The sequence below is a fragment of the Caloenas nicobarica genome, chromosome 1 (genome assembly GCF_036013445.1).
Source record: "Caloenas nicobarica isolate bCalNic1 chromosome 1, bCalNic1.hap1, whole genome shotgun sequence".
In the NCBI taxonomy this organism is placed as follows: domain Eukaryota; kingdom Metazoa; phylum Chordata; class Aves; order Columbiformes; family Columbidae; genus Caloenas; species Caloenas nicobarica.
In genome coordinates this window covers 149,772,296-149,799,246 of record NC_088245.1, presented here as the reverse complement: position 1 = coordinate 149,799,246, position 26,951 = coordinate 149,772,296, and the positions used below count along the sequence as shown (strand labels likewise).

At 38.4% G+C, this 26,951-nt stretch overlaps 1 protein-coding gene across 2 annotated transcripts in view; it reads right to left on the bottom strand.

Moving 5' to 3' along the window:
* NCK2 (NCK adaptor protein 2) overlaps positions 1-26,951 on the bottom strand; it is an 88,345-nt gene that overhangs the window by 18,897 nt on the left and 42,497 nt on the right. For both annotated transcript variants that reach the window (XM_065646568.1, XM_065646578.1), the window contains one exon: positions 14,134-14,375. In XM_065646568.1, coding sequence (XP_065502640.1) covers positions 14,134-14,359 — 226 coding nt within the window. In that variant the 5' untranslated portion in view covers positions 14,360-14,375. The remainder of the gene's footprint in view (positions 1-14,133; positions 14,376-26,951) is intronic.

The window sequence follows — 26,951 nt, the reverse complement described above, 5'->3', positions numbered from 1 at the left end:
CATTAGAAATTACCCAGTAACTGAAATTTCTTCACACTACTGGCCATTGTTCTCTGAATTAAAAAAAAGGCAAGCAGTTACATGTAAAATTTTTCATACCAATTTTAGTGCATTTCAATTTGTGTACCCTCCTTCTCAAGTAAAATGCTTTTAGCAGTACTACTGGTTTATGGTTTAAAAAAATTATTGTAGAAGTCACCACAAAAAGCATAAGTACAGTACTTTTTTCTAAGAAAACATCTTCATTTTAACCAGATTTTTAAAATAATGTTTTTCTTCTTTAAAAATAAACGCATTATAATTCAAATAGAAACAAGGCACTCCATAGCGGAAAATTTAACATCACTATAATCTATTAAGACAACTTCCATTAAACAGCTGCAACATTCAAGCAAAACAAGTTTGAGGCTGATAAATTTAAGCAAGTCAAATAAACGAGCAAGGAGAGCTCCCAGCATAAATACCTAGAGCAAGAGCTTCTTCAAATACTGAATAATAATAGTAATTTCTGATAGAGTTTGAAAAAAATATTTCTGTTTAGTGACTCATATATAAATTTAAGAAATCAACTTTAGCTGAGATGGAAATATGTTTTAGTTCCCCCAAATATAAAACTGAATTTTACAGAACGGCTCTCCTAGGTCTAATAATCTTCAAAGACAACATAACCAGAAACTCTCATTCAATTTACTAATCAAGTGTTTTGCATTACACAAGCAGAAACAAACAAGTTTATCAAAACCCTTTTGTTTAAGAGGTAACATGTATTCAACATTTTGCCAATTTTTATTTAAGATACTTAAAATCATTGTTTTTTCTTGTGCATTTTAATAGAATTGCAATTCCATCTGGCTTCACAAATAAGCAGTTTAAAAAATTATACTTTTCTGTCTATCAAGCAAGTTATTCATTTCCTAGTACTAAGGCTATGAATTATATTGGATGTGAATGCATACAGTTAACAAGTTGCAAAGTGTACAGTGTCTTTTTTAAAACAAAACAAAACAAAATGTATTGAGAAAGAAGTAACTAACTTTTCAGGAAAATTGTTAAGAAAAAAACATAAACCAATATAAATCAAGTAATTAATTCACTTAATACAGAGATAAACATATAACTTCTCAACAGCTGGAATGTCCAGGTCAGACATTTATTTAGCTTTATGTTATTTATCATCATGACTTTTACAATTTTAAATTAACTTGTCTTTGCTTCTTTTTTAAAAAGGAATTCAGCAGATTGAAGTTTCTTCTGTTCCACAGAAAGAAAAACCAACCAATTCCTGCACATTTTCAAGTCTGCAACATCCTGCCCTTTCTTCTCTCACTCCACCTTCATGTCCAGTTTCCAAGCGAGCATTCAAAAGCCAAGATCCATACGGGATAGTCAGTATTTTAGAAGCAACATCTCCATCAATAGCACTCTTTAAAGGACACTGCTATAAATGCCAGAAATCTTCAACTGCGTTTGTGACACAGAAATGATGCCTTACAGCTCTATTAATGATTTTTTTGTATCTTCATTAAGAAGCTCAATATCAAAAAAGCCACACTAGGACAAATCAGAAAATGAAAAATCTTCTTTAAATGTCAAAGTAAAATTCTGACATTTCAACACCAGGCTGCTTTATCACTATGTTTTTCCAATACAGGAAAAAGCATCAGAGTTTCCCGTACATCAAATGCTACTTGGAATGGAGGTTTCTATGAAGAAATCAACACAACCACCATATTAAAAACAACTACTGCATTAACAGTTGTAATTTAGACTCTGTTAAACGTGCCTATCTGTTATCAGGAAAAGTTCTTTCAAATTCTAGTACCAGATAACAAGTTTCCTGCACCCCGAGTGTTTTAGAGCAAGAGGTTAAAATGAAAGATGTACTACAGGGATGTACGTGGACAGAGTTTTCCGAAGGCATCAAAAACACATGATCCAAAGACTTCCATTGACTGCCTTGCATATGGTCTTACTCCAACAGAAAAGTAGAGTAGATTAAGTCTTAGGAGGCAAATTTAAAATGGCCTTGGGATTTTAAACCCCCTATGGAATAGGGAAACTGCTGCTTCAGTCTCAAATAGAAGGCATGTAAAATGCATGAGGTTTTTCAAGATCTACGGTTCTAACTTCTGTCTACAAATTTAAATTTAATACAACTTGCTTTAAATATAGTGTCTTTGCTTTCAAATAGAGATAATTTAAAAATATTTTCACCTACTTTGTAATCTTGATTTTGGAGGATACCCCGGTAAGAAAAAATAAACAGGATTACCTTAAACTTAAGGTACCCCTATCATTGTAAGAACAGATTTATAAGGTATGGGCAGAAGGCACAGCAGCCCTGTAGAACTTCCCAGTGCCTTTCGTTCCCTTGATGTAGAGAGGCAAAGCTACACTGTTTTGCCTCTCCTTCACAAACATTAACAAAATAGTGGAGAAGAAATCCCTAATATGCTCCAAACTGTCTACACTCCAATACTCCTGTCCCTCAGTTGGTATACAAAAGCTTATGTTTCCCCTCTTCCTGCAGCATTTGATAGAAAGATGATTCATACTTATCTAGCTCACATTTATATGAAGCAAAAGCGGTGCACGGGACAGCTTTGGATACAAACCCAACATGCTAACATGAACCCACTCAATTTTTTATTTTTAAAAAAATAACACAGGGAGTACAAAGTAGACTTCCCTGATTGTAAGACAATAACCCTCCAATTTAAAGACTCTTCCAGATAACTGTGAAGGAATCATTCTATTTTGGATACGGTCAATTATTGTACTAACTTGGTCTTTTCACTTTTTCTCATTTGCTCAAATTTGCCCTCAATTCTCTACATGAAAATGAAAGGCTTAATAGGTGTTAAAAATACAGATTGAAGTTCAGATCATCAAGCTCAAACCTGAACAGATAAATTACAAAGCAGTAATTATACGGTCTCTCGAAGGAAAGAAATGCATTAGAAGACGATGATGCAAACAGTGACTAAAGAAGGGCAATCTCTTGGCATCAAAAAACTCAAGATTGTCCCTCCTGAACGTAACACTGGTCAGTCGCTCTTTGAGGTGACCGTGTTTCATTCCAGTTGGCCCACATCAACACCTAGCATGATGTAAAGCCTGAGCAATTCTACTGTTATGTCAGAATGACAGTGCTATACTATACAAATGTTTTCGAACATTAAACACCATGTAACGAGACAATCCAAAGCGTTTATTACTTTTTTTCTTTGGAAAGCTGTCATAGATACTGCAATTTTATTCAAAGCTTCTCTTAGGAAGGAAAAGCAAAGTAAACATCACCTTTTCTTTACTACATTCCTCTCTGAATTACAATGTATGTAGCTTCACTAATCAAGGGCTCTCGGGTTATTAGCAACTGCATACACAAAACCAGACGTACCCATTACTGCAGGTGAAATAACAGGGGAAAACAGCTCGCTGAACAAAACAGTCCATCTCCTCTGAGGTTTGGCCCTCACAGACAAAACACAAAACCCCACAACTCACACACAAACTGATACAATTTCTTCTGTAGACTAAAACTCAACAATGAACTAGTAAATAATACAGTCATAAATTTAGCTCCTGTTCTGGAGAACAACTTCCTGAATGAACAAATCACAAATACCTTACAGATTTGTAAAATGGTACCCTGTTTCCCTGAAAATAAGACATACTCCAAAAATAAGCCCTAGTATGATTTTTCAGGATTTTTGAGGATGCTTGAAATATAAGCCCTACTTCAAAAATGAGCCCTTGTTACAGTTCATTAAAAAAAGTCAATTTAAATAGTGTCCAGGCAGCTATACATGTAAAAAAGTAATAAGTTTTGGAGCAAAAATAAGACCCTGTCTTATTTTCGGGGAAACAGGGTAGAGCCCACATAGAACGACAGCATTTTCACTACATCAAAACACCTTTTTCCCTTTCTTTTCTCTTTCACTTTCCATTTTCTTTCATTTACAAGGTCCCAAAGACTGCTAAACAGTACCAATGGCAATGGATGTGTATAGTTTAGATGATCTACAGTCAAAGTCCTAAATAAACTTTCTGGTGCAAAATACAGCTACAAATTGTCACCTAGTAGAAAGGCCAACCTGACCACCCATTCACATTAAGAGCAGTGTCTGTCCCAATCTGTTTGCTGAAACCACAAAAACTACTTGTCAGTAAATAATCACATCTACTATTGAAGTGACTCTCAAATAAAGCCATCCTTAGAAACAGCAGAGGTGGGCATTTTCTTCTCTCACACAGCAGGTTTGTGCTGGGTGTCTGCATACATTGCGTGCATCTTGGTTCCTGCTTTATGGATGCACTCCGCAAAACAAAACATTTTTCAGACGCAGAAAAAGGAAGGAAATCTTCTCTGTACAGTCCAAGACAAAGCCAATTTTTTTTGTCGTGAATGCTAATCTAGCAATTTGGTTGTGCAGTATGAAAGCATGCCACACAATGACCACCTCTTATACAGGTCCTCCAAAAACCTGAGAAACAGAAAGCAGTAGAAGCTGAGTGGCACCACACAGACAAAAAGAAACAAATTAATACTCTGAAAGACGCTGGAAGATCAAATGTTAAGATAGCCCAAGACCTCAAAAAAAGAGAGATCCAATAATGTTTAAGAATTATTTAGGGATACATATTGGAGAACATACCCACATCTAAATGAGAATAATTCCTTGATGATGTTAAGAGAGTAGAAAGAGCAGCTGCTGTCACTTCAGTATAGAAAAATCACTGGGGTCCTTCAAGTCAATGGAATTTTTTTGAAAATGATGTCTCTGAGAGTATATACACAGGCTATTGATTTTTGCCAGCCATCTTAGCTTGGTCTTTATAAGGGTCACCCAGCTATACACACCAAACAAGGTATACGCAAGACCTCAGAATCAGATACTGTTGATGGTTTCTTCTCTGCTGTCACCTTCATGTGCTAGAACGTGAATCTAAAGGAGAGGACAGTACGTAGAGAGCACAGAGACCACATTTTCTGAAGAAAAAACGTGGTCACTACTTGTCTCCATAAGCGCATGTTTATGAGAAGGGTCCAACCAGGGTGTAACGTGGGGACCCGCAATGTAGCCCCAATTCTGCTGCCTCAGCAAACTTGGGTCCTCCCAGGAACCTGAGGTAAAGGAGGGCAGGAGGCAACACAACGCAAAAAGTCCAGAACTTGGAAAAAAACGTACTCTGTCTTCACTGCCTCAGAAGAAGAGACTTAATTAGCAGACTGCTTGAAGGATTTTATTCTATGGAAAAAATGAAACATCAAAAGAGCTGAGGGTTCAGACACAAACTTTTAACGCTAAGAGAGCAAAAGGCTCTGCCTCCATGGCTGGAACAGGGTGTAGGAAGAGCTACTGGTGATGAGATGACTCACTTTAGTAGGGAATGATGAAACTACCTTGGGAGCTAGTTTTTGGGCTTGCTCAAAGGCCAAACACTAATACATATGGAAATGTAAGTGGCTCAGAGAGGGGCAAAACCAAGGGTCCTCGAAGGTGAACAGCTGAGTGAGGTAATACCACCAAAGACACCAGCACCCACATTAAGTTACGGCAATCCTTTTACCTTTTCAAAAGATAATATGTGACTAAAATAAAGGCTTGTTCTGCAATCTGTAAATGTCAAATTGTACCTCTAAGCACAGAACACATACCGAATGGGGAGGAGGGAGAGAAGTACCTACTACACAAAACTGCTAATAAAATGAACAGATTTATTCCCTCAATGTGGACTAAAACCAGCAAGGTATCTTTACCCCTTCAGTGGTGCAACATTTCACTGCAACCACAATATCAGAAAAATCTGCTGAAAGGTAGGACACATCACAGTTTCCATTATGTGTTTGTTTCAAACTCCTAAAGCAGCAAATCCTTTAAATAATCCACCCTAATAAATAAGTCACATAAGACAACCTTTCAGCGGAATATCATACATGCAACTGCAAACTGAAAAATGAGCAAACTTCTGCTGCCATCACCAGTGAGCACTGGAGCTTGGGGCCACTGCAGCAAGCTGCAGGTTCTGCTTTCACTGCTGCTTTTGGCTTTTCACCTCGGATCAGACAAAGGGCCTGATGCAAACATCCGGCAGACAAAGTCTTTTATCAAGCGGTAAAAGAAGCGTTACTCTGTACCTCCAGTTCTTCAGAATATTTACCAATTTTCTTTGCTCGCAAGTCTTTTTGCTGCAGGTAACAAAAAAGCATGAAGTCTGTGGTTTTGTTTTTTTTATTAGTCTGCTCTGCCGTTTCAGATTTTTTTCCATCTTAAACACAAGTTCCTTTAACAATTATAATATGGTATTTTTTTTAAGTCTGATTTTAGTTTCACAAAACAGGGACTTCAATTCCTTTAATGCTGCTTTCACTGGACACAGTTCATATGCATAGAGTTATTTACATTTTTACAGGCATACAATAGGTCCATAACCATAAAATTTCTGAGTTTGTTTTGCATTCTGGGTAACTATTTTAATATACATAATAATAACACTAATTCAAAATGAATGTATTCTGCCATTATGTATATATCAAATAGTGAGAAAGCAGACTCTACCATGTCAGCAATATCTTCTTGTATCATTTTCCATGCGCAGAGCTGCTGCTATTGAAGATCTAGAGACATATTCAAAGACCATCAATGAACTGAAAATAGCCACTTACACCAAGTCTAGGTTTTAATGATGATATGAGGCAGACATGTTTCCAGAAAGTGGCACAGCATTTGAATTCCTTATGATACAAATCATCTGCTACCACTCCAGTGGCACCAGCACTGCCAGCTCTTAACTCTACATGCTCTAGAGCAGGGGTGTCAAACTCATTTTCACTGGGGGCCACATCAGCCTCACGGTTGCCTTCAAAGGGCCGAATGTAATTTTAGGACTGTATAAATGAGTTTGACACCCCTGATCTAGATGCAAATGGAAGAAATCTCTCTCCTGTGTTTTGAAATCACTGTGAACATCTCCCATTTCTCTTTTCTCAGCACCTAGTGACAGTAATCCATGCAGTCACGCTGATCTATTATACTGTGAAGATGGAAGAAATGCATTTGTTCCAGCTTTTGTCTTTTTTTTCTTTTTTCTCCTCAAACCACTGAAGACACCACACTGAAACAGAGTTTCCTCAGCTTCTCTCACCACCACAAAAACACGTTCCCAAATTTCATCACTGGTGAAGAGTCACCCCTGGTGCCACCCTGCCCCACAAACAAACATCCTGACTTTGAGCAATGCAACAAAAAAGCTGGATGAAGCACAGCAGCAGAAGTGCTTCTGCTCAACAAATTCAACCATGGAATAAGCTATTTTAACACACAGATTCTAGGAAGCTGAGCAAGAATTTGTGCTGTATAGGAAAACTTCAACTACTTCCTCTTTGTAAAGATGAACTTAAGTCCCTGTATATCGACTGCTTAAAAGTGCCAATACGGACGACTTGCCCTCACCCAGCCCTTCAAGAGACACAACAGACATGCCACTACCATCATGACGATGTTTTCTGACAAGCTAGAAAGCTTCAAAGCAACACCGAGTGACACAGGAAAAATACTTTCATTTGTGTTGAATTCCTACAAGAAGATTTTACTGCTCATTTCAACTAGAAATGTTTGGCTAAATGAAAGAATTTGTATAACTTCTTCTTAGGAATCATTATATATGATAAATAATTTGACAAGGAGCTACATACTACATAAAGTTCTGAAAGTTAGTTAATTATTTTTTTTTAAATCAAATTCAGTAAATGTCTGCTCTTGAGTGAAGGAGTAGCATTTCTTACGGGCCTATGACAAGGAAGTCCAACAACACTGAGAACTTGAAGTTCTAAAGAGATTAAAATAACTTTTATTTGTCTTACAAGGCAGCTCTGTTTTCATTAACATGAGCTCTAGAAGGCTTAACAGACTGTGCTATACAACAACATACTTATTATACAATGATACCATATTTATTCTTATTTCCACCATTCTTTCATTCTGTAGTAAATTATGCACCCACGTGGTGTCCAGAAAATACTAAAATTGAAAACAACTAATTAAGAACTAATAGAAATATTTTCAAACTAGTACTTGGAATTATTACTGAATTAATGTGTTTTCTGTGATCTTGCAGCTACCATGGCAAAGGCAGCTTGCTGATAAACACAAATTCATCAAGGAAAGAGTACAGAAGACTCAATTTATAGCTATGACCGTGCCAGAAATACTGTGTAGGCTTCTCATGATTACACTTTAAAAAAACAACGCTGAGGAACTGGAAAAAGTACGGTTAAAACCCACAACAATTACAGTCATGTAACTTTCACCAGTGAAAGACTCAAATTTCAGTACTCAAGGCAAGATTTAGAAGTGATTTGATGAATGTCAAAATACCACCTTGTACAATTAAATCTACTAGACATAACGCGTCAGAACTACTGAAATTGGGCCACTAAGATATTTAAAAAAGAAAAAAAAAATCTTCAAAACAAAACCAATTTTTTTAAAAAAGAAAGATCACTAACCCACATACCAGAAGTTAAAGGTTGGTGACTTGTTTGGAAAATGAGATTTCATGACCATGTTATGCAGAACTGTGACGGTAACAGTTTAAATTTTAGTTGAAATATTTGTATCTAAAAAGAAAGTACATTAAAACTCTTAAGCAGCAGTGTTTTCCAATGTTAAAGAAAACATTGCATTAAAAAAAATCATTTATTCCACATTTGTGCTTGTTACTAAGCAGTGACTGTCTAAAGAAAAAAAGAGCTGACTTCCCTGGCAATTTCCAGAAAGGCATGGTGAAGGTGGTATCAAGTAGCTCTCAAATGGGAAAATGTGAAGTTATAAATGTGAAAAAAACCCTTTTCATATAAGTAAATGAAAATAACCAGGGCAGAAGGGGAGAGGTGTAAAACTGCTGATTCCTGGAAGTGAGAGTATATACAGCACTCAGGAGCTGCTGCACAGATCTACAGATTGACCCAGGTAGACACTGTGGAGGCTGAAAAACACAGGAAATACTCCTGGACACTCATAACGCTTCTGAAATAACATACAAGGAACAGCGATACAAGTAAGGACTGGTTTCTGCACTTTACATCCCACTTGGCAACTCTTACTTTCCGCATGAAAAATCTGGCACACTGAGCAAATTAAAACTAAAAAGTTACTGAAAGATTTTGCTGACTTACAGAAGCTTAATAAAGAAGTCATCTGAAGAGTCTCTCATGCACCTTAAACATCTCTGTGGAATGTCATCGAGATTACTGTTATTTGCCATCATTGGCAACACTCATCTCTAGTGTTTCTACTGTTCCTACGCATTTTGCAAACACATCTCCTGTGTTCTTGGTGTCCAATCTCTCCTTCAATACCTTTTAATAAACTGCCTTTCTTTTGCTGGGCATCTGTTCAAAAACCCATACCAAGAGCCAAATGGAAATTTCTTCAAGGTTTCTTATGTGGGTGTTCACCAAAAGGAGCGAGACCTGACACCTTTAAGAAACCCCTATTGTGCAAGTGCTGGTTGTGAAGCAAAAGCAGCAACATTCAGAAAACTGTGGATTGCCATGAAAACGTCACCCTGCTGTGGGGTCACCCGCATCAGTCACCCACAGTGCACTGCTGCCTGGGGAGCTACGCTACTGCCAGGAAAATGACTTGCAAAGGGATGGAAAAAATGCAGAAGTATTTTTTTTTTTGGCTTACAAAAACAACCCACTTAATTATTTTTGCTTCCTTTAGATAAGGTTTTTCTGTTCAGTGCGACAGAGACGAGCCAGCGAGCGAGGAGAAGGGGAAACCCGTGGAAGCTGTGCTCAGAGGCAGCTCTGGGGGCGGTGCTGGCACAGACCAGCTCCATCCAAACTGGTATGGGAATTCCTTCCCACCCTCTGCACATGGGAAGAATTAGACTACAGATAATTACAGTCTGGAAGATACATGCTGGAGGTCTCTTGCTTAGTAGGACTTCATCGAAATTTATTAAAAAATACCCTCTTCACAAAAGAAATACTGTACAAGGAAACTATTTTAAACTTCATTATAATGAATGAAGATGAATTTTTAATCACAGGCCTGGAAGCTGGCTTTTGCCTTAAGAATAGTAATAATTACCAGATTCATTCAATATGAGCAAACAGAAGACAGTAATTTAAAATGGCTAAATTGCCATTAACTTTTTACTCACAGTATCACTCAGTTAAGACAAAAAAGGGAATAAGAAGATGAATCAAATGATTCAAAATACTAAATAGGTGGCCTATACGCTACATTTCCATAATTAAAGCGGAGCCGTTGTAGCTATGTATCCATCAGCGTTCACTCAAGAAAGAGATTTAAGAACACAGCAGTAATGTATATCAAACAGAAAAATGATAAAAACAGACAGCCATCAACAGAAGAATAAGAAGTCCTGAAATGTCTCCAAGTCGCTTAAAGAAAGCTAAAAGTTTTGGAAAAATTCCCTGATGACAGGACTAAAAGAACACACACTATAACGGAGTAAGCACTTAGAAGGGGAAAGACAAAGTGAATGGTGCAGAAAAGGCTGCTGTTTTGTAAAAATACATAGGATGATCCAACAGTGTCTCTTCAGAAATCAGTAGCGGTCATTTGAAATTTGAAGTGAGCCCTTTTTCAGCCCACAAGTAACTGATTTAATGAACATATGCTAAACAAGTGTTAAGCAGCATTTTAATATGTACCCGACACATTTTAAAGAGCTGGCTCTGAACATTTTATTTGACAATGTTCTTTCCTAAAAATGCTGAAATAGAATGAAAATTCCAGAAGTCTTGAGACACTGCTGAAAACGGGCTGATGTTTTAGAACATTGAGCTGCGTGTTCTACGTACCTACATGCCCATTAACCTTCCACTAACCTCAAGCCAAACAACGGTAAAGCTGATGGGATTCTATTAATAAAGTATTCTAAGGCCTGAGATTTAATTAATGATGGTCAACAGAGCTCCAGGAAAATTAGTTTTCAGCATCAAACAGGCATGACTTCATTCTCTGATGAGATTAAAAGTTTTTCTAATAAAGACAACTTTGTAAAGATAGTAAACCTTAGTGGTATATTTGGCTTTTTATGTATGAGACTTCGATATATTAACTGGTGCCATAAACTTCCATTAGAAGACAGACTACATGGATTAAGAACTATTTAGATGATGCATCTTCGACAGTCAACTACAGGGACTATTAATTAAATAGTAATAGCTGTTATGGAGTCTGCCACAATTTGAACTATGGCGAGCAATTTTCATATTTATTGAATATCGGGAAGTAAGTATAAATCAGCCACTGGTAATGACTGTGGATAACCAGAAGAGTGGCAGATAGCTACGGGCGATCAACAGACAACATACTCCATCATTTGTGCGATAACAATGCTTTCAGATGAAATGTGTTGGAACACAGGGAAATGTAATTGATTAAGGAAGAGGTAGGGGAAAGTGCATCTCCATGGGAGCAACCATTTGCTGGAGCATCGCAAGTAAGAAAGGTGGGTCCAGGTACATCAGAGAGTCCCTCCCTCTCTTTGAATCCCTCTATATTTGTCACTGGAAGCACCTGAGAACCTGCTGTTTCTCTGCTGACATTTCACAAGACTTACGGTTGATATTTGACAGATTGATTATCAAGAGACTTTTTTTTCATTTTTAAAGGACACTACCCATTATTTTGGTAATAGCTTCAAGTTCAAAGTTGGAAACGGATTTGGTTTAGGGACAAACATTCATGACTGCCTGTGCTGGGTTAGCGGGTATTTTAATGTGAATTTTCTTGTGATCTTAGGAGAGGCATGTTTGATGAGACATTAGAAATATTTCTACAAAGAGAACTGAAGAACCTGTTTCACTGGGCGCACCACAATTTTCAAAAGCTGTTTCACTAGATCAAGCAACAGCCTTGCAATTTGCAAGCCTTTGTTTAAAAAAAAAAGGTGCATTCTTGATGGCTGCTCAGAACAAAGCATCTTTAAGGAAGGACACATGCTCTCCTTGTTCTGAATGGGAAACCACTGTACAACAAGACAAGCAAGGCTTAAAGACTACAGTTTAGTTGAGGACTCAATTCTGTGATTCTGTGACTCTGATTCAGGAAAGGTAAAAAGAAAATTGTACAGATACATGGTGCACAGCAGAGACATGTTTCATTGTGCTAGGCAGTTCACAGTCCTTAAACTATTTTTAAAAAAGCATACTCCTAAGCACCAACTTTTTGGGGGTCAATCTGTGGGTTAGGTATGGCTTAAGCAGCTTCTTACTGTCAGAGGATGTACGAGCATCAAAGAGCATGGGAGGTGCTCTGCACTGCAGGCTTAGCAGGTACATGTGGTCACTGCAAAAGCAAAAGCCAGGCTGCACCACAGTATTTTCTGCCTCAGCTGAACAAACAACACAGAGAAAACTATTAGAAAAGGTACAGGGGAATTGGTAGATTGTCGTAACGGTCCTTCAGAACTTAAAAACCCGTGTGCATGCATGCAAAGGGCTGAGGTTTGGAAGATGCGACACAAGCGAAGGCTCGGCCATGAAACCAAGCTTTGTTCTCACACCATTTCGTCGGTTGTCACCACAGTGAAGTGAAGCACCCGGCAGCACCCAGCTTTGTTAAGATCAAGGAGGTAAACATGCATATACGCTAGGACACGTCTCTGTTCCTTCACTTAAACACATTTCTGTTGGATATAAAAATGTGTTTGCTTACATCAAGTAAATACTGTCCACATTTTACACAAACACGTGATACATTATCACAACAGAAACACAATCCTTTCATAAAGCAGCTTTTAGACAAAATATTATATATTTTAGACAACATTAAATCCAGATAAAAGGAGCTTAAAGTCACAGCTGAGATTTTGATTTTAACTAGCTAATTGATGTTGGAGCTTATTCTTTATACAAATCTTTGAAAAGGCATAATCACATTTGCTGACACTGTAACGACTATTACAAGAGGATCTTTGCAAAGGCCTATGGTTTTATATATAACCATGGCAAATCTTGTGATAACCTCGTTTGCCTCCCATCCATCCTGTAGTCCTCAGTGTCTGTGTACTTTATGGCAGCTCAGCAATAGAGGACACAGTAACGAAGAAGTGACCAAGAACCCTAAGCTGTTAAATACAACACCAGCACAGGACACCTGTGATAAACCTACATGAGCTACTGCCACGTTATTTTTAAATGAAACTTTTTGCTTTCTAAAAAATCCAATCCCAAAATCTATTTTTTCTGTTGAAGATACAGTTATTTCTACAGCAAACTGCAACAGGCTAAGTTTTCCTTATTTAAGACTTCACAAAGCACAGGCAAAAACCAAAACACAAACAAAAAATAACCTAAAACCACCCCTTTGTGCATATCAGTTTCTGTTTTATTCATTAGACCCTGGCCTCTATATGTAAAATGATCACTTAGCATAATGTTTAACCTTTTCTAGCTATATGCAAAGCTCTTTATTTTTTATAATTTAATCAGTCATGAAAAATTACTGCAAAAATAAAGAAAAAAATTCATTTCGCCTGACTTCAAACACATTTCTTTAAAATACACCCACAAATTTTCAAAGGTGTGTTATTTTATATGTATGATACACTGTTGTGAAGAATTTATGTGCAAGTATAAAACAGAGTACCTTACTAAGGATCTGGAAGCAGAAGAAATATCTCAGACCATAGCAACCTAACCCGACATCGCACACAGCCACATCACATAATCCCATTCATAAAGTGATTTAGCTTTGCTATGATAGCTATGCTGAACAATCCAGTTTACATCCTTCTGTTTCTCAGTGAGAGAATTTGGCATGAGAGGAGAGGATTCAGCAGTCGATATCTCAAAGAAAACACAGTTCTTCAGCCACTAAAAACAACCAACCTCTGACAAACTGGAACAAAAGTAACATCTTATTCTCTTGGATGTGATGTGAGAAAATCTGTTAGATTTTCCCACATGGTTCTCCCCTTGCCTCTACTCTCTCACTCCCTCCATCATCCACCATGTCAACTCAAACTCAGGATTAAGAACATCCAAACAAGCACATTAAAAAATATTTATATGCACATTACATTCCCAATCTGAAACACATGAAGTCTACTAAACTTCTTCCAAAATATAAAAGGACTTACCCAATGTGTCTTTTAGATTCTTAACCAGAGAACCTTTCTTCAAGCTGTTTTTTCGTTCCACATAATTTGATGGCACATATCCCGTTTTGTTGGCTGCGTTTCTTACCCTCCACCATGTCTTGGAATCATCTAGTAGCCAAAGACGCTCATTTTTCTTGATGTCAAGTTCTTGGTCCTGCTGTGCAGTGTAATCCCACTTTGCAATAACAATAACTTCTTCTGTCATCTTTCATGGAGTCTTTCTACAACAAAATATTAAAACATGCTCATCAGTAAAATATATCATGTAATTCTTACTCAATTTTTTCTTTGTGTTCTTCTGAAATTATCAAGAAAAGCATAGGAAAAAATGAGAAAGCTATACAGAGAAAAACTGCATAGGCTGGAACTCCTCTTTTAAAAATAAAGCCATATTGAACTTTCTTGTTTTTCTGCCATTAAAATATGACACCACCTTGATAGTAAATTCTAATCATGATGTATAAGTTCACTTCCTCTGAATATATATCAAACATTATTCAGATATACATTAACAAAGGCTAATTTATAAAACCCACTTAGTTTTTGCATGTAGCATACTTGGCAATAAAAGTTCTGATCTGAGGAAAAAAAAAAAACCAGCAGCATTCCAAAAATATATTTTCCTTCTGCCCTAGTTCCTCATAATAACATATTATTTATAAGTTTTCTGCATTTAAGCAAAGTTATCCGTCCTTTTTTTAGCAAGAAGTTAAAAATACTTCAAGAGGTAACGTAACTCAGCAGGGAAACCTGCCAACAAGAAGAGGATACAATCATCAGTAAGCCTTTGTTCACCATGTTTTGTGGAAGTAGCACAGACTGCATTTTAGGAGAAGCCTTTGGACCTGCCTTTGCTCCAGGAAGATCCCAGCTCAGCGCAGCCCTACGCTGGGCAGGAGTCAGCAGGGTGGAGAAGAGAACCCGCTGCACTTCCCTCCCTCATCTGCATTTCATTTCTTCCCTACCCCAAACCTACCCAGAGTTCTGTTAAGAATGAACGAGCTGTCTTTTTTTTACTTACCTGTAACAAGAACTATCTTTTCCAAAGCCATTTGTCAGCTGCATAAAGGCAGCTACATGCCTCCACAGTTTCCTACGCATCCCAGTAATTACCAGGAACAATGTGAGGGAACACAATAGCGTGCAAAGCAAAGTCTCGTGCCACTATCAGTGACATTCAAACATATTATAATGCCAACCAAAACATGTTGATTTTGTCCTCTAAGTTCTTTGTAGAAATTTCTAAGAAGTTACTTAAAATTTTCTAATCACTCCTGAGGTTTTTTTGGGCGGAAAGGAAGTGGAGGATGATGGGAGAAAGTAGAAGGTGAGAATATATCTGAAAATCAATGTAGCAGATTATTTTTTTGAAAAAGTAAAAGCTGTAGATTTCCTTTAAACTACAGATTAGTAGAAACAATTCCCAGAGTACTTCAAACTGTTAATGTCCAAGGATCTTTTTAACGTTATTTCCCTTTGTTGCCTAGTTCTTCGCAGTCCACGAACCTATGAACTCTGATACCTAACACTTTATGTGACAGAAATGTAATTTAAAAAGACCCCAAACCTCATTCAGAAATTCTGTTCAGCATGTAAGTTGTATCACTTGTATTCAGAGAGGCTTCCTTCTGCAGTTGCTAAACACACACACACATGCTTCTCCCTTTAGCTACAGTACAAACTGTGAAAACTACACACTAGGCAGCCCAGCAGCCTACTCTTTCAAGGAAAAATGAGTGTTTTCCTTATTTAAAGTTAACCTATTATCAGAAGACATGATAGTGGACTCTTTTATAATTTAGTAGTCTCCTCTTACCATTTTTGTTTGCAGGAGAACATCATATAGGGTTGAACTATGGTTGCTAAATTATTTTGACGGCAAAGCACCAGTGTCACCTCTCATGGACACCAGGTATGACACTGACACGATGGCCAAAGCAGGACATCATTTCTGCAAATCTAAAGCCAAAATCAACGGGCTGAAGTTCTTATTTTCCAATTAGAAAACACAGAGGAATGCACAACAATTAAAAACATTATTCAAGTGGGAGCCTGCATAGCTGAGAGCCCCAAGATGAATTCAAAACGAGTTACGATGTTTCGAGTAATTGAGAAGAAACACAATCCTTACAGTTCAAACAGGCTGTGACTTAGACCAGTAAAATTGACGATTTTACAAGAAATAAGTCACTATACCCTTCAACATTTTTTTTCCCCCTAAAATAATAATCCAGTCTGACACTGACAATGACATAGGAGAGCCTGAGCTTTGGACCTGCAGTCTCCAATAAACTGCCCTGGTTTCTGACTCATAAAACAGACAGACAGCCCACAGGTCAATAAGCTGATGCAGCCACAGGGAATCTGCAATCAAGCATGTTCTGGAGGCCAGTGTTGTCAATACCATCTCTCTCTCCAATTTAGATTAGTTCATTTTATCTCAGCAATTGTAAAATGGTCAATTCGTACTATTCCTGGAGATATGGAGAACATGAAGAAATAGGACATCACCAATGCAGTTGGCTGATGTTGCCACCACAGAGGCAGTCAAAATGCATCATATAATTGCAGCGAAACATTTGTCTATTTAAAGCTTTATGAATGTATACAAGTGTGTGGCGTCTGTCTGTGCTGGTTTTTTAGGTGGTTGGTTGTTGGTTTGTTTCTTTGTTTTTTTAACATGGAGAACTATTACAAAAGCTCTTAAAATTACTTTCTTCTGGTTACATCATTAGGCTGGCTCCATCGAGGACAATAAGGTCCTTCCTGTGACATTTGCAGAGCTAAGCTTTCCTTGTATGTGAATAAGGACACATTTGTTCCCCAGCAGGGGGGCTGTAGAATTAATAATTTTAAAATGTTTCTGCAAGACAGCTGTGTGCCAAACAAAAGATTAGAAGAAAACACCATAACTGCATTTGGGGAAAAACATAAGTAAAAAATAATACAGCCTTCCAAATCATCTGAGTGCCCCATAAAAGCTTGACATGCACTCAAAACATGAAATTTCTTTAGTGTACTGTTTATAGACTGCACAACAAAAAATATCAGTTCCCATAGGTTCTAATATTAACATGAGACTCCTTCACATCAAGAAAATAAAAATCCATTACTGCTGAGAGGGTACAACCTTCTGGAACGCTCCTCTTCAAACAGCTCAGAAGTCCTAGCACTGAAATACAGTCTTCTCATATCTGATACAATAACATCCCCCACTTTAAAAAGCACCAGTGAAAAGCTTTGAAATAACTATGCAAGGAACTAGAAATGAAATGCAACACGGCCACTTCCTAGTACAAGATTGTTTCACTTTAAAAAGTGTATGTATGGCCTTGATTTTTAGCTTATTGTATCAAGTGGTCATTTGCTTTACCTTTATGGCAATCCAACTTCCAACTGCCGTTTTTAAAACAAAACAAACAACAATAAAACCCAAACAAAACTAAGACACCACACTAAACACACAAACAAACAAAACTCCACAACCTAGACCTTCAAAGTTAATACTTATATTAACTATGTGACCAATGTACACTCCCAACCCCGTTTAGGCCTGCATTTCCTTCATTGCTAGCAATGGTAGTAAACTAATCTGTTTTACCAATATTGTATTTGCTGAAATGTTACAATTAATTAGTTTAGATTGAACTCAGGTATTTTCAGCCACTCTGTTTCTTCTCTCCAATTTAGGTTTTCTTAGAAAAGGCATCTTGTCTTCAGTGGCAGCTGCCCTACAGCAGAACAACATGTGAAAATGTTCCAATATAAAAACCATGCTTGGGAAAGAGGGAAAAACTGAAAAATCTGCCAGGCTAGGAAAGTAGTGAACAAAAATCCAGCCAAGGTAAAGTCCTAAGACGACTGTACTGAAAACCTCCTCAGACAGGTGAGGAACATAGCTAACCCTAGGGCAGAACACAGGCAGACATCAGTGGAATATCTAGTACCGTAGCTCCTATATAGATTTTATCAGAAGAAAGTATAGGAAAAAAAAAGGTTACATCCAATAAACTATCAATGATTCAAGAATTTAGCAATGACAGAGGGGGAAAACAAACAAACAAAAACCCAACAACAACAAAAAAACAAAAAACAAAACAACAACAAAAAAAAAAAACAAAACAAAAAAAAAAAAGACAACGACCTCTGCCATTTTGAACCAATGCTTAAAACTGAACTATGCAAGCAATATGTGAGATCATTGAAACTTAATTGTAGAGGAACTTAGGAGAATTTGCTCCCACGAAGTTGTAAATCTGCTAGTGATTTTTCATGTGAAATATTCGCTTAGTTGATGATAAATATCAAACTATATATAACTGTTACAGAGATCTCATTTTCTTTTACCAGGCCTAGGTTTCCCCCTCCCCTCCCACGTAGGGCTAATGTATTTCTCCCATAATGATAAATAAGAAAGGATCAAACCCAGCAGGCCACCTGGACTGGAATCTTGTCCTATCCACTTGACACAAGTCAATACTCCCACTAGTTTAATGCCCTGGCTGAATGGGCAGAAAAGGAGCATCTTTTCTTGCCTTCAGGAGGAAGACTCAGGGTCACGTCTGGGATGTGGTTAGTTAGGACAGTGCAAACAGGAGGTATGGTTGAGCTTTAAAGATGCAGTGAGAAAAGAAGCAGTTGGTCTCTTCGTTCAGAATTTATTTTGCAAAAAAAAAAAAGTAACATGGCTGAAAAATGACTGACAGTAATGCTTGAGATTTAATCCCTCACCAAGGGAACAAGTAAAAATTCTATTAATAGGAAGTGACAATTGACATAACAGACTGTTCTGGAATTGGATGTCCTCCTAAGACACTCTGAAAGAAAGGTATTAAATTGTTACAGAGGCTTTTACATGACACTGATGTGCATAAAACACATAATTGCTATGCGGTATTACATAAGACATAATTACTACACAATATTTAGTTAATTGTCTTGGAAGAAGGAAAAGTTAACTGATGAGATATCACGGTTTCCTCTAAGATTTAAAGGCTGAAGAACTTTTCCTTCTCCTGCTCCCAAACTCAAAAAATCAAAATGGGCTTAGACCCCCGCAGCACATGTTGCTGAGAGACCAGGTGTCTGGTGTCCACTGGGTTAATCTTTCATAAGCTATGGAAATAGGCAATATTTGGTCCTCTAAGGTAACACAGTTGTGGAAAATAAAAAAAAGGATTTCCTTTTCATCAAGGCCTCTTTCCTACTAAGCAGATGTGCTTACTATATTCTGTAATTAATAAAATAACTTGCATTAGATAACTTCTTTTGAAGTACACTCTAAGTTTGAAGCTTTCTTATTTATGAAGATGCAGTCTCTGGTTAGCCTGCTCACTGTTTCTGGAAGTTTCACAGAATCACAGAATGTTAGGGATTGGAAAGGACCTCGAAAGACCATCTAGTCCAATCCCCCCGGTGGGGGGAGTCCCCTCACGAGGGAAACTTTGTTTTCACTTAGAGTTGTTTTCTTTATTGCCTGTGTGGGTGTGTGGTTAGTTATTCGTTTTAAATTGGCCTAGATGAACACCTTTGACATGTAGAAATATTTCAAAAAAGTGCACCTCTACATTTGAGATTGTTTCACTTGGTTCTTGGGGATTAGTAAAGCACCAAACTCAAACACAGAACTCAGAAGGCAATAAAAAGAACAGAAATGTGAATTCAAATGAAAAACTGAAAAGAATACACCTTTTGGACATACTTTTAGCTATTTCCAGTAGCAACATAGTATTTTGACACTTACAGTATGTATGTTTGAAAAAACAGGAAAATACAATCTCCTTCATGCAAAGGCCCAAGTTACCTAAACCAAAAAAAGATCATATTTCTAATGTTGCTACAAGAATATCTCAAAATGCAGAGGTATAAAAAGAGAAAAGAAGTTGACCCAAAGTATGGCAAATGGTAGCCCTCTGTGAAAATCAGTAAAACCCCTTTCCAAGCTTTGTTATGTGGGCTATTTGCTGGTGCTCAGACAAATGGAGATAGACCACCTCTTCTTAACTGCTTCTGCCGTTCAACACTTCAATACTGCGTATAATGTGTGTCAATCCACCCCAAGGGACACATTTCTTCAGAAAGAGGTCACTGCACCAAATATTGTGAGAATACTCCCTCCTCTTTTAAAGAAAGTTAACTAAATAGCTGTTATTGACCAAACATTCATCATCTAGCTATGCAGTTCTGAGGTGTCAAACTGATACCTGGGCAGAAAAAAAAACCCTACCTACTTGGGCTGCCTAAAATTGCTGACTGTTTTAACATAAGCTTGGCAATTAATTTGGGGTATTTCGCCATTAGGTCTCATTAGGATGCATTGACTACTGAACTAAAAGTGATAGCTGAGTAAGTGCGAGTGATTATTATCTAATTTACTTTGATGTGCAAACTGAAGACACAGTCACAATCAATAGAAACCGCTGTGGGTGCTTCAGGAGGGTCAGTTTTCCAAAGCTGAAAACCAAGGATGAGTCGAAGCTGTAAAGAATGAATGTGAACAAAGATGTAAATAAATGGATCCACCGGGAAGGAAGAATGTTTTACTACATTTCCCAACCTACTCTCACAATTTAACATTTATGAAAGAAGTATTACATGGTTAAAAGAACATCCTGTTTACAAAGTGAGGTAAAAAGCTCTAGAGGTTTTCCGTGTCTTCTCTCTCTAGTCTTTTATTTGAAAAGGAAAAACTGATAGCAACAAGCTCAAGTCAGGAAATGCAAACTAAAGGTATCAAAAGAAGTGCAGCTCATCTCATTGAGAACTATTAAAAGTTATTAAACTGTGTCTGGAATAAATTAAATATTAGCAATAGAATACGTACAGAATTATGCAGAACATTAAGTTTTCTACGTGTGGTGTAAGAAAAAAGTGTTTAATACGTATTTGTACGCTATGGGCTTATTTTACAGTGACAACCATTTTCTTCTCTGTCATTAACTAGTGTATAAAAATAATATGAAAAAATAAACACTTTCAATCTTCAAATGAATCCCAAGATAGCAGAACCATCCACAAAGCTTCTACAGTTTTAACGTCAACTCTGAGGAAAATTTGGAGCAATTAAGTAGTTCTGGAGAGTTACAGTTGTGTCGTTAATTTGCAAGGATAAATTGGACATCATTGATAACACCACCAAGTAGTCAGATGAACTATAATTCTAAAGAAAAAATAAAGAGACAAAGGACTCCCACCCAAAAAACCCCCACACCACCCCAGCAGATTATGGATGTGCAATTAGTACTTATTTAAAGGGTTTTAGGGAAGATAGGCATGAACAAACTATTTTTTTTCTGTACATTTTTCACTCCATTTGAGCTCCTGATTTAGGTTTACCCATCTACCCAAACCCGCACCCATGCTGGACAGACAACCAACCAGCTGCCAGGGAGGCCCAGCCGCAGGGCTGACTTCAAAGGCTGTCTCTGCAGACACCAAGAGCCTTCCTGGCAGGTCCCAAGACATTTGTTCTTAGGTGCAAAAGTACTCTGTTTCCTTATGAGTCACTTAAGAAAAACAAAACAATAATTAAAGATAAAACTGTGAGGGCGATACAGCCCGGGGAAACAGTCAATCACATCAGAGATGCTGGGGCCTGTGCTGCAGGCAGCACTGCCCTGCCCTTGCCTACTCCTACAGGCATCGCAAGTGGGGCTGGTTTTTAGATGAAAGTTCTTGCTAAAATATAAGCAGGTAGAATGGGACCAGAACTGGTATAAAACCCACTGCATAATGTCTTCGTCAGTGACAGAGACATTGCGATCAAGTGCACCCTCAGCAAGTTCACGGATGACACCAAGCTGAGTGGTGCAGCTGACACACCTGAGGGACGGGATGGCATCCAGAGGGACCTGGACAAGCTCGAGAAGTGCGACCATGTGAACCTCATGAGGTTCAACATGCCAAGTGCAAGGTCCTGCACCTGGGTGGGGCAACCCCCGGTATCAATACAGGCTGGGGGATGAAGGGATTGAGAGGAGCCCTGCAGAGAAGGACTTGGGGGTACTGGAGGATGAAAAGCTGGACATGAGCTGGAAATGTGTGTTCGCAGCCCAGAAGGCAAAACGTATCTTGGGCTGCATAAAAAGGAGCGTGGCCAGCAGGTTGAGGGAGGTGATTCTGCCCCTCTACTCTGCTCTGGTGAGACCCCACCTGGAATCCCATGTCCAGCTCTGGAGCCCTCAGTACAGGAAAGACATGGACCTGTTGGAAGGGGTCCAGAGGAGGGACATCAAGAAGCATGGGACACCTCTCCTAATGAGGACAGGCTGAGAGAGTTGGGGTTGTTCAGCCTGGAAAAGAGAAGGCTCCAGGGAGACCTTATTGTGGCCTTTCAGTACTTACAAGGAGCCTGTAAGAAAGATGGAGACAGACTTTTTAGCAGGGCCTGTTATGACAGGACAAGGGGTAATAGTTTTAAACTAGAAGAGGGAAGATACAGGTTAGACATGAGGAAGACATTTTTACAATGAGGGTGGTAAAATATTGGAACAGGTTGCCCAGAGAGGTAGTCGATGCCCCATCCCTGGAGACATTCCAGGCCAGGCTGGACGGGGCTCTGAGCAACCTGATCTGGTTGCAGATGTCCCTGCTCATTGCAAGGGGGTTGGACTAGATGGCCTTTGAAGGTCCCTTCCAACCCAAACTATTCTATGATATCTTCAAAAAGAGTAAAGGATCAGTCTTAATCAAGCAGTAATTTAGAATTAGACTAGCTAAGTTACTTCCCCTTGATGCTACCCAAGAGCCTGCCCCCACACAGCTCAAGCCCCCTTCCCCTCTCTGTCACCTGCCATTATTTCAGGGCACAATGCTGTGAGGTGTGGGGTTTTCTTTCTTCAACCGGATGCCTCTGACAGCCTCTGAGCAATGTTTGCCCCACAACATATCTGATATCCCAATCTCTAATACAACTGCAGCTACACTCCAGCACCTTCTGTCTTGCGTTACAGAACAACTGCAAACAGGAAACCTCAAGATTAGTTTAGTGGTAACGAATTTCTGCATAGCTCTGATAGAGCACAAAGGTTAAGCTTGTTTTTTTGTCTTATGAGTGGCTTAGAAGTCTTTTTAAAAAACATACAGAGAATACAGATTAGAAACACCCAGAAATACATCCTTCCTGCTAAGGAGTCAGTATAGCATTTTACATTCAACAAAAAAGAAATCTCACTTTACGTACATTTAATATAACAGCATATGAAAGCGCATTTGTAAACGAATTTCCCACCTAACGTTTTCATGAAGCCTATCACATGAACCAGTCTGCCCAGATGAAATAAGCGGGGACTGCTTCCAGTGATCTTTTAAAATATGAACTCGCCATTTAAGGAAAAGGAATAGTTGTAATCACAAAGCATGCATCTCCTCAACAAGACCTACCTGTGTTTTGTGTGCAGCCCAGAGCCTTAGCAAATGACCATTTCTGACAGCTGCGGGTAACAACAAGGTCCCTTCCAGCTCCCCAAGCCCACTCCAGCAGGAAGGTGCAGCACCAGTGCCAACCAGGCAGGAGCAGCAGGGATGCCCTGGGAGGCAGAGACTGCCAAGCACAAATGCAGCGAGGGCATCTCCCCAGCGCATGTCTTCCCTCCTTTCTTGAGAGCTACAGTCACCTTACAGTAACGGCTGCCCATTATTCAGACTGATACAGCTTCATAATTTGAGGCATATGGTCTCACAAAAAGTTGAAGTTGCAAGAAAAGGACACTGCTTTCACAATGCTAAGATGCTGGAAAATATTATTAGATGAGAAAAAAACTGCTAACATTTACTAATATTTGAGGAAGCAGCAGATAGATCATCTAACTTGCTACATCTCCAGTGCTAGAAAGAAAAAGTCAGCTGGGCTGTTACAAGGTAGGTTACTGCAGCACTAAAAGAATATAAACCTGAGTTCTGGTCTTCCATTAATTCATTCAATACCACCCTAATTTTATACAATGTTCACTCTGTTTCATGTTGTGACCTTCATACAAGCTAACCTTCCCAATTTAATTTTTTTTTAAATTTCATTAGTGACATTGCTATGCCACAAAATTTCCTGGTCCGGGGCCGTTCAAGATACAAATACTTAATCAATGTGACAGTCTTTAAAACTCATAATACTAAGTACTATCCTTCCTATTTATGTGATAAGCACTTTGCTGTTTCGGGAGGCTAAATTTTTTAAAAATCTTTTGATGTCTTACTTAAGAAGAAAAGGACATTACCATTTCTGGAACGGCATGCCTATTACAGGGTAGGCAGCGTTCATTTTTAGCTTCTGACAGATGATTTAAATTTAAAATTATATTTCAAAGGACAAAAAGCTGGTATTTTACAGGAACAAGCTGGTATTATATTAACGTATGTTAAAGTTTAGCAGTACTAGTTCGGAGCCTTATAACTTATCTATGCTTAAAAGATAGATAACGAGTACAGAAATTAAGAGAGAAAACACTCTAATAAGTCTACTGAGTATGGTCACCAACACACAGGGCAAAGGGCTTATAATAGTAACCTGGCTCAAGTGTTTCCACCAGCACGGGATGACTATTAAGAAATCAGGTAAGGACAACCTTCAGGGATTAAAAAAACAATTCAGCTTGCGGCAGGTTGGCGGGGGGGGAGGGGGACGACAACACCAAGGGGAGAGTATGTTTTAAGAAATTTGCATTTTTATTTCATTTGGAAAGCAGGACAAAGATTAGTGTACAGTACTGGCACCCTTCTAGAGACCAGACAGACAACACTGAAAGAAGATTTTCATAGTTAGGTGATTTTATTAGTGCTTCAATCCCACTCAGATGGTATTTTTGGAAGAAGCTATTTCCCCATACCTTGAAGACCATACAAAATTGCATCTTTTCATGCCCTCACATGAGAAAATACAAGAAGTGTGAATTATTAAGTTATCATCACTGGTTTTAGTCTGTTGAAAGAGGAAAAAAAATAATGTCTGAATATAGAGTAACTCAAACCATAGAGAGCCAGCAAGCATCCCTTCCTACCAACTCCTTCCTCCTGCCTTCATCCCCACAGGCTCATGCCACCTGCCCTCAACCTCAAGCTCCAGCAGTAGGCAGGGCTCAGGGCTGGGCTCAGGGCAGCAGCTGCAGGTTCTCCTTCTGCCTTCCCCGGCAGCCTACGCAGATGCAACTACTGCGGATGACCCAATCTGCAGTGACTTTTTCCACTATTAGGGGAAAAAGCTGCTTCTTGCTTTATTTTGAAGGCACTGCCATCAAGAACAATGGTTTTCTGCATTCTAGACAGCAGTGGTGAAACTCAGACAGTGCCGAGAGGACACCTTCAGCCCCTTCCTTTGGCTGCAAATGGCATAAGACAAACAAGGAGGAGGCAGCTTTTTTGGCTTATGCCTCTTGGCTGCAGAGTAAATACAACAGAACGCCAAAGGCTGCCTCACATTTAGGTAAGTACAGCAAGAGGGTCAGAAATTAGCATCGGCTTGCCTTTTCCTGAATTCCTTTAAAAGCAATTTCAGAAAAGCCACGCAGCTAATAAACAACTCAACTGCACTGAAGGAAACTTTTGGGAAGAGACCTCAGCTCGCCTCTAAAACAGCAGCAATGATTAATGGCCATGTCTCCACATTGGTTTATAGGTGTTTCTACTAAGTCAGAGAAAGGGATAAGCTTAATGTTTTTTGGTGTTGCTCTGGACTGTTATCTCTCCCTTCCTCCCAGCAGACAACATTTCAGCTTACCTATACATTTGGAAATAGATGAAAACAAAAAACCAACACCAAGATAGAAGAGAGGGGAAAGGCCAGGAAGAATACAACGTACATTAGGTGTCTAGACAAGACAAAATTACAAATCACTTTACACCTTCCAACCTCTCCACACCTTCCAACCTCTCCACAGTCCCTTGCAAAAAGGAGGTAGGAGGGAGCCAAGCACACAAGATCATATTAAAAAACAAAACCACAGGCACTCTACTGAGAAGACATTTAGGTAATATTGTCTATGTGATAGACTGGTGAAACATACTCTGCAGACGAACAAATTAACTGTACTGCTGTTCATGCACTTTCATCCTCACTTTCCTTCTCGCCTTGAAATTAAAACAACCAGCCACTCAGGATATGGTGAACGCCATGAAATTTAAAAGAGAAGATATCCTTGAATTACTTTCAAGATTTAAAACAAGAAAAAAAAAAAAAAAAAGAAGCGTTTCAATTATTTGCTTCCAGTGCTGCTTCATTTCCCCCAGCTCAAACATTCAGTGGTCTGCAAGAATTATACTTCACTGAAATGTTAGAACATTTATGTATTGTATAAACAAAGAACAGTCCCTCAGACATAAGAAGTTTAACCTTGATCTCACACAGAAGGACAAAGCTCAGAATCACTCTGTATTGCTACGTTTTACCGCTAATCCCTTGAAACACTGCTACCTACTTTTCAAGGTATTTCACTTTAAACTGTCTATAAAATGCTGAAAATAAAATTGAACTGCTGACCTTCTGTTCCCCAATAAAAATATCATACATTCACTTTTTAATTAGAAAGAAGAAGAGATGTTTGTTCAGTTCAAAAAAATGCATTTATTCCCAACCACAGCTGTTTTAGGAAAAAAAAATAAGTACATTGTCCATTTCTAGACAATGTTCACTTTATAGTCCTAAGCAATTTATCAATTGCTTTACAAAAAACCCCATTCAATCTACCTCATGACGGTAGGAAAATGTGAAAAATATGTATATTGAAACAATTTTAAACTTCCTAGCTCACAGAGCACTAAGTATTTTAAGAGCCCTGTTCAGACTCTGTTCCTGTGAGCTTTCGAGTGTA